This window comes from Ciona intestinalis, unplaced genomic scaffold (genome assembly GCF_000224145.3).
Source record: "Ciona intestinalis unplaced genomic scaffold, KH HT000064.2, whole genome shotgun sequence".
NCBI lineage: Eukaryota > Metazoa > Chordata > Ascidiacea > Phlebobranchia > Cionidae > Ciona > Ciona intestinalis.
Window position 1 is genome coordinate 55,112 of NW_004190386.2, and position 8,888 is coordinate 63,999.

Below are 8,888 nucleotides of genomic sequence, written 5' to 3' on the forward strand. Positions count from 1 at the left end.
ATCCCACAAACAACAACCACTATCCCAACAACAACAACAACAACAACCGTACAACAAACAACAGGTGCAGCAGCATCAACAACAACAACAGCAGAAACAAGAACAACAACAACAACAACAACTGCAGAAACAACAACAGGTAAAATTTTCAAAAGCAGCACCACACAACTATTTAACATTAAATATCTAGGAAATGGGAATTGTAACTTTATGTACAACGTGACAAGTACCCCCTTGACAGTACAGTCCCCTAATTACCCCAACAATTACCCTAACCATCAAGACTGTTCGTGGGTGTTGCAAGCCCCACCTGGATCACAGGTAACTTTAAACTATTAGTTAAAATTAAAGGTTGGAGTTTTAAATTAGATTTAATTTTACCTTTTTAATTGCGTGTACATAACTGTATTACATTCCCTTGATTTTTTTAAAGAGGTTTTAGCTTATAAATGGTTGCTATAACCAGTATAATAGACCAACTGTATAATGTGTTGGGAGAATGCAAATCACATCATAGAACAGTGTCTTTTTTTCCCACACCCCGTGCCTGTACCGTTTAAACAACTTGGAGAAATGTTTTCCATGTAGTTTGAAAAACCCAATTGTGGCCACTGTTAAAGCAATCACACATACACTTTACACACTGGTTTAATTGTAATTTCATTATTTAGGTGATGGTTGAATTCACTGTGTTGGAAATGGAATCTTGCTGTGATTTTGTTGAGGTAGTATATCTTTAAAAAAATTATATAAAAAGTCTTCTGTTTTAAGTTAAACTATCTTTAAAATTTAGGATTTTATAATTTTTTTTGTCTAAATCAAGTTAAAATTTTGTTCGTTTAAGTTACAAAGTTCTAAAAAATAAAATGCATGGTACAAAAATTTCATTTATGTTTCCTAAAATTACATTTTTTCAAAGGTGTTTGATTCTTATGGCGGTCGTAAAATGGCACAGTTAAAAATGGGGTCTCTAGAACGAAATATTGTTTATGTGTCAACATCCGGTCAAATTTATGTTAGATTTTTTTCGGATTCGTCTATTGCGAAAAAGGGATTTACTGCTACTACACAACTCGCAATGGGTGAGGTTTTATTTTGGCAGCGAGCATGAGATGTATGAATACATCATGTGTGCCTGGCGTATAAGAAGACACCCATGTTATAACTCGACAGTGAGCATGAGGTGTATGAATACCTTATGTGTGCCTGGCGTATAACAAGACACCCATGTTATAACTCAACAGTGAGCATGAGGTGTATAAATACAGCATGTGTGTCTGATGAATAATAAGACATCCATATTAAAAATTATACCTCAACAGTAAGCATATAAATACACCATATGCTTCTTGTGCATAAAAATACACCTATATTAAAACCCATACCCCAACAGTGAGCATGAGGTATATAAATTCTCCAATTTTCAGAGAGTCTGGACCGATCCTGTGGCGTCCGTATACCAGTTACTTCTACACCATCTGAGCTAGTATCTACTAATTACCCAGGAGACTACCCAGCCAACTATAACTGTAGTTGGACACTGGTTGCGCCAGAAGGCCTCAGAGCGGGCATTACGTTTTCCTTTATTCAAATGGAAAGTTGCTGTGATTATATATTGGTATGAAAAATATTTAGTCTTCTGTAATGTTATAATATGTGTAAATCTTAGTTTAGTGAATCATTTGTGGGGTGAAAAGGTATTAAAATGCATTTAGAATTTCGCTTTAACTTTAAAGTTTTGTAAAAACCCTACTGTGTTGAATATTTGGACAGACAAACTATACAAACTGTTTAAAATTTATGTGTTTTTAACCGCATTTAGTAAATTAATGTGTTTTAAAATGCATTTAGAAATTCGCTTTAAATTTAATGTTTTGTAAAAACCCTACTGTGTTGAATGTTTGGACAGACGAATTATACAAACTGTTTAAAATTTACGTGTTTTAAAACGCATTTAGAAAATTAATGTGTTTTAAAATGCATTTAGAATTTCGCTTCAAATTTAATGTTTTGTAAAAACCCTACTGTGTTGAATGTTTGGACAGACAAGTTATACAAACTGTTTAAAATTTATGAGTTTCGTGTACAGGGAAAAGAGATTTATGATATTGTAGCAACAAATATACCTTATTTGATCAGTAAACCTAAATAGCTTGCTCACATACCACCTAGAAAACATTAATATATTAAAAATAACCAAAAATTTAATATTTTAAAAGAAACCAAAAAAAGGACACGCCTAGAGTAAAAATTTTTTTTAAAAACATAAAAAAAATTTTTTAAAAACTTAAAAAAGGTTTTTTTAGCTTGCTGACGGGGCAGATCAACGCCAAATTACAAGACTCAATTTAGAAGAAATAAATGAAGCTCTGACTTTTGAATCCACCACTTCTGAACTGACTGTAACACTTGTGACAGATGAAACACAAAACAGACAAGGCTTTATGGCCGCTATATTTTTAGTATCAGGTGGGCAAAATTTTAAATTTAATTTTTTTTTAGTTTAAACCGGTTAAAACTGGGACATGCAGCTTAAAACTGCCTAAAACAGCTTAAAAGATATAGACATATCTTTTTCATAGACTGCAATAGCTTTAGAAACTCAATTGTGGGCATGGGAGTGGCAACCATGGATAGGTCACTTAAGTTTTCATAAATGACCAAACCAACTAAAAGTCATGTCTGCTTATCCACACACTGCAATAGCTTCAGCAACTCGACTGGGCATGGGAGTGGCAACCAGGATAAGTCACTCAAGTTCCCACTCACGAGGATATAAATGACCAAACCAACCAAAATTATGTCTGCTTATCCACACACTGGAATAGCTTCAGCAACTCGACTGCGGGCATGGGAGTGGCAACCATGGATAAGTCACTCAAGTTCCCACCCACGAGGATATAAATGACCAAACCAACTAAAAGTCATGTCTGCTTATCCACACACTGCAATAGCTTCAGCAACTCGACTGCGGGCATGGGAGTGGCAACCATGGATAAGTCACTCAAGTTCCCACCCACGAGGATATAAATGACAAAACCAACAAAAAGTCATGTCTGTTTATTCACACACTGCAATAGCTTCAGCAACTCGACTGTGAGCATGGGTGTGGCACCTCCAAAAAAATTGCCACAACCAAAAAAACAACATTTTTCTATTTTCCAGAACAACGATACCCCCGTACTGGTTCATGCGGCCACACGTCAACTGCCACAGAAACCCCAAACTTTTTTCACTCCCCAAATTACCCCCACGACTACAACCCCAACTCCGATTGTCACTGGCTGCTGGTGGCAAGCGAGCGATACAGAGAGCTACAACTCCGAGTGGTTGATTTAAGAGTTGAAGATTGCTGTGATTTTATAGAGGTATTTAATGAATAAATGAACGTAAATAACAGTCCACAAATGTCCACTTTTTATCAGAATGAATGAATGTAACTTACTTTATCACATGGCCGGGAAATGCAGTCAGTATTACATCGGTGTTCTGTTTCATACACCTCGTGCCAGCTTACAAGTTACCATGTATGTTACTTTGTAGGGGATTGTTTTTTTGACTGTACGCTGATAATTTTGACAACCCATTAGTGACCACCGGGTTGGAGCAATTGCCGTTAAGTGTCTTGCCCAAGAACACATACTCCTACAATATTAGCAGCGGCGAGCCTTGAACCCATTACCTCTGGGTTACAGGCAGGCGCTAACCAACTGTGCTACGGCATACAGCTATCAACCTTGATATTTTATAGTGGCATTTTCCAAAACCTTGCCATGAAGGTCTTAATTATAGAATACCGCATAAATTTGTCACGTATTCTATTCTTTGTGGGTAAGGTCCTATAGCGTAGCATGCCATGAGGCCTGTATAAGATGACACTCATGTTATAACTTGACAGTGAGCATGAGGTGTATGAATATACCATGTGTGTCTGGTGTATAAGATGACACTCATGTTATAACTCAACAGCGAGCATGAGGTGTATGAATATACCATGTGTGTCTGGTGTATAAGATGACACTCATGTTATAACTCAACAGCGAGCATGAGGTGTATGAATACACCATGTGCGTCTGGTGTATAAGATGACACACATGTTATAACTCAACAGCGAGCATGAGGTGTATGAATACACCATGTATATCACCTATATAAAAACACACCCATGTTATACATAACTTATGGTAAACAACACAATTTTGTGGCTTTTTGTTCAGGTACGAGATGGCCGAAACCAGAATGCTCCAGTTTTAGCTCGTTTAAACCGGCGACCATCTAACCCTTTTACATCTACGCATGGCGCTCTATATCTACGCTTAGTCAGTGACTCTGGGAACCATTACCGTGGCTTCAATGCAACCTATATGCTTGGTAAGTATGTATATATATATATATATATATTATGGCTTGAAAAAGTCTGTGTTTTGGTGACAATAGTTTTTAAATTAATGTAACTTACTTTTCCTTGCATGGCTGGCAATGTATTTTTATAACATAAGTGTTCTGTTTGATACAGTTCTGCCTGCTTCACCACATATGTAACTTTGTGTTTGATTGAATGAATGTAACTTGCTTTATCCTTGAGTGGCGAGGCAATGACAGTTTTTTATAACATGAGTGTTCTGTTTCTAATAACTCAGCGTGCTTGGAACTTACCACGTATGCAACTTTGTGGGTGATAGTTTTCATATAATTAACATTTTATACAACATATTAGTGACCACTAGGTTGGAGCAATTATCATTAAGTGTCTTTCCTAAGGACACATACGCCCACAATGGTAGCAGCGTCTAGCCTTGAACCTGTAAACCCTGATCTACCGCAAACTAACCACTTTGCCACTGTCTTACCAAAAGACATTAAATAATTTTCTACCAAAAAAGAAAATATCAAAAAAAATCAAAACTGTATAAAAAAAATATATCAAAATTTTTTTTATTAAAACCAATTTTTTTACCCAGAACCTTTGGACCGAAGATGCGGTGTCACGATACCTGCAACAGTTAGACCATCCCAGTTAAAATCGGAAAATTACCCAGAAAATTACGCCAATGATGTGACATGCTCTTGGGTGCTAGTGGCCCCACAGGACCAGAAAGTTCAATTAACTATTACTGATATGGAAATTGAGGCTTGCTGTGATTATTTAGAGGTATACCAAGATTAGTAAGATGTAAAAACCTTTTCTTCTGTCTGGGTGAAGTCATACCTGTGTCATGCTACATTTATTCTTCACAAGACTGGGCAACATCAGTCGTTATATTGCGGGTGTTCTGTTTCATACACCCGCTGCCCGCTTAAGAGTTACTCATTATGTGTAAATTTTTTTTATGTATGGCTGATAATTTAGACAACCTATAAGTGACCACTGGGTTGGAGCAATTGCCGTTAAGTGTCTTGCTCAAAGACACATACGCCCACAATGGTAGCAGTGGCAAGCCTTGATGCTACACCCCCTGGACTAGAGGCATGCACTTTAATGACTCTACTATAGTGCCATTTAGCATCTGTCATTGGTCACTGCAAATGTAAAGATAAGAAGTTTATATTTATGTACTAAATTTCGCGAATCTGACCCTGATCTGGTGCTCATAGAGTTGAACGATTTTTGTAAAGAAATACAGTAAGGATCTGGTGCTACGAAAATGTAACAGACAAAAATTAAGTCCAATCCTTAGTAGGAATAAAGAATTATATTTCTCCTAAATGGTATCGTCACTCTATTTTTCAAATAGAATCCGATTAAGTTTTGTTTGTTACGTTTTCGTAGTCACTTTTTTTGATTGCAAACACTTTATTACTGGCATCATTGCACTATGCGTCATATGGCATAACTTTTTAGTTGCCACTTTTCAGGAAAAAAGGAAGACCACAAAACTTAAACCATTTCATTTTTTTCAGTTATTTGATGGCGAAGACCAGCGATTACTTCGTAAAATAAGTTTTGACTTCATTTCTGAGGATCTCGTGTTTACTTCCTCAACTAATAAACTAACTGTGAGGTTTTTCACTGACGCTAGCGTCACAAAAAGAGGGTTTATGTCTCATTTTCAAGCTGTGCAGAGTAAGAATTACCTTCTGACTTGGTTTTTACATAGAAAAAAATAGTAGTATGAAATGTGAATATGTAATATGTATCTGGTGCATAAAGTAGCACCCATGTTATAACCTAATAGTGAGCATGAGGTGTATGAATACACCATGTGTGTCTGGTGTTTAGGAAGACACTCATGTTATAACACAACAGTGAGCATGAGGTGTATGAATACACCATGTGTGTCTGGTGTTTAGGAAGACACTCATGTTATAACACAACAGTGAGCATGAGGTGTATGAATACACCATGTGTGTCTGGTGTTTAGGAAGACACTCATGTTATAACACAACAGTGAGCATGAGGTGTATGAATACACCATGTGTGTCTGGTGTATAAGAAGACACCATGTTATAACTCAACAGTGAGCATGAGGTGTATGAATACACCATGTGATGTGCAGGTGTATAAGAAGACACCCATGTTATAACTCAACAATGAGCATGAGGTGTATGAATACACCATGTGTGTGGGGTGTATAAAAAGACACCCATGTTATAACTTGACAGTAAACATAAGGTGTATGAATACACCATGCGTGTCTGGTGTATAAGAAGACACCCATGTTATAACTCGACAGCGAGCATAATGCCTCTAACATCTCAACCCTTTCCAGCTTCAGCACTACCCGTGGATTCTTGCGGCTCGACGGTGACCGTAGGGGACTTCTACGTTGAATTTACGTCCCCAAACTACCCCAACAATTACCCCCCCAACTCAGACTGCCATTGGTTGCTTTTGTCACCTGACAGCAATAGGCAGGTCACGCTTGATTTGTCAGACGCTCGTTTTGAACCCTGCTGCGACTTTTTAGAGGTAATTTTACATGAAATCAAAAAAAACTTTAAAAAACTTTGTGCAAAAAACATATAGTTTGCTAAATGTTTTTTTTTTAATAGAAATAGACGTTTAAATTAGTGTTTTTTATCTTTTTTGACTGTATTTTGTTTTGTCATGTTTGTTAACTCTTTAAATGGCTTTTTAACGTTTGTTTTTATAAAATCTTTTAAAATATTACTTTTTTTAGGATTTAATTACCAAATATTAAGATTTTATAAATGTTCTTATAAAAAATATTTAAAAAAAATCCTTTAAAATGTATTTTTGCACTTTTTTAGCATTTTTAACTGGCTGTTTTTTTACGTTAAATAAAATTTATTAAGTTTTTATATTGTTTTTACCAGATACGTGACGGCAGAAGTATAGAATCTCCTCTTCTAGTTCGTGTGGAAAACCAACTCCCAGACAGACGGCTATATATGTCCACTGGAGGCGCTCTGTACCTACATTTTTGGTCGGATAGCAGCGGGGGGTATAGGGGTTTCACGGCCGCTTATAAATTAGGTGAGTCTCTTTATTCTATATGGGTGAGGTCCTACAGTGAGGCACGCTATGGGGCCTGAAATTTATACCAGAGTTGGCCTATTACCCCAACATTGTATACGCACATTCTATTCTATATGGGTGAGGTCCTACAGTGAGGCATGTCATGGGACCTGAGGTTTAGGCCAGAGTTGGCCAATTTCTCCAACATTGTATTCTATATGGGTTAAGCCCTACAGTGAGGCATGCCATGGGCCTGAGATTTAGGCAAGAGTTGGCCCATTACCCAAACATTTTACATGCATTCTATTCTATATGGGTGAGGTCCTACAATGAGGCATGGTATGGGGCCTAAGATTTAGGCAAGAGTTGGCCCATTGCCCCAACATTTAACATGCATTCTATTCTATATGGGTGAGGTCGTACAGTAAGGCATGTCATGGGACCTGAGATGCCAGAATTGGCTCATTACCTTAACACTGTATATTCACATTCTATTCTATATGAGTGAGGTCCTACAGTGTGGCATGCCATAGGACCTGAAATTTAGGCCAGAGTTGGCCAATTTCTCCAACATTCTATTCTATATGGGTGAGGTTCTACAGTGAGGCATGCCATGTGACCTGAGATTTAAGGCAGAGCTGGCCCATTACCCCAACACCCAGAGTGCTACAACCACAAAAGTTAACTTTAAAAATCCAAATACAAAACAAAAAAGTTATCAAAATAATACTAAACAAAAAAAGTTAACCAATCTCTCCAAAGATAAATATTACATGTTTCAAACTTTTCTAAATATTATCTTTAAAAAATAAAAATTTTCAAACATTAAAAAAAAACTTTAAAAATATTATTTTTTAGAAGAGCCAGAGTTATTGCCATACCCTGAGCTATGTTATTCCACAAAGCGTGCTTATGCTAGTGGGAGAACGGCCATCGATGTAAATGAAATTATGAGCTGTACTACACTTGGTGTAAATGCCAGGTGCTTAAAAATTTCTGCAACTGGAACAATTAATACAATTGCGACAGCTGGCATACCAGGTTTTTATAGTTTTTGTTTTTTAATAAAATTTTTAGGATTTTTTTTTAGAATTTAAATTTTAGGAAATTGAAAAAAAATTGTAAAATTTATTTATTTTTTATTTTGTAGCAATTTTTTTATTGCAGGCTTTTAAATTATTGGCTTTAATTTCGTGACTTTACACTTTGATATTAAATTTTGTGGCTTTGAATAAACTGTACCCTTTAAAAGGTTTGACTTTTAAAATATGAAATTACAAAATTTGGCCTCAAAATTTTTTTCCTATTTTCTTGCTTTTAATTTGTTAGCTTTTAAAATGTTTGCTTTAAATTACACCGTTATAAAATTTAAAATTTTTACATTTGACTTTTAAAGTCTAACCCCTAAATTACCTTTAAACAGTCGTTATAACATGGGTGTTCTGTTTCATACACTTAGTGTCCAGCT

At 36.1% G+C, this 8,888-nt stretch overlaps 1 protein-coding gene across 1 annotated transcript in view; it reads left to right on the forward strand.

Annotated features, from left to right (window-relative positions):
- Positions 1 to 82: 82 nt before the first annotated feature.
- The window catches only part of LOC100187148 (deleted in malignant brain tumors 1 protein-like), a 12,513-nt gene continuing 3,707 nt past the window's right edge, over positions 83 to 8,888 (forward strand). The window contains exons 1-13 of the mRNA XM_026838179.1: positions 83 to 139; positions 191 to 321; positions 672 to 725; positions 920 to 1,082; positions 1,428 to 1,618; positions 2,307 to 2,469; positions 3,166 to 3,368; positions 4,218 to 4,371; positions 4,962 to 5,152; positions 5,902 to 6,064; positions 6,711 to 6,910; positions 7,279 to 7,438; positions 8,279 to 8,461. Coding sequence (XP_026693980.1) covers positions 211 to 321; positions 672 to 725; positions 920 to 1,082; positions 1,428 to 1,618; positions 2,307 to 2,469; positions 3,166 to 3,368; positions 4,218 to 4,371; positions 4,962 to 5,152; positions 5,902 to 6,064; positions 6,711 to 6,910; positions 7,279 to 7,438; positions 8,279 to 8,461 — 1,936 coding nt within the window. The 5' untranslated portion in view covers positions 83 to 139; positions 191 to 210. The remainder of the gene's footprint in view (positions 140 to 190; positions 322 to 671; positions 726 to 919; positions 1,083 to 1,427; positions 1,619 to 2,306; positions 2,470 to 3,165; positions 3,369 to 4,217; positions 4,372 to 4,961; positions 5,153 to 5,901; positions 6,065 to 6,710; positions 6,911 to 7,278; positions 7,439 to 8,278; positions 8,462 to 8,888) is intronic.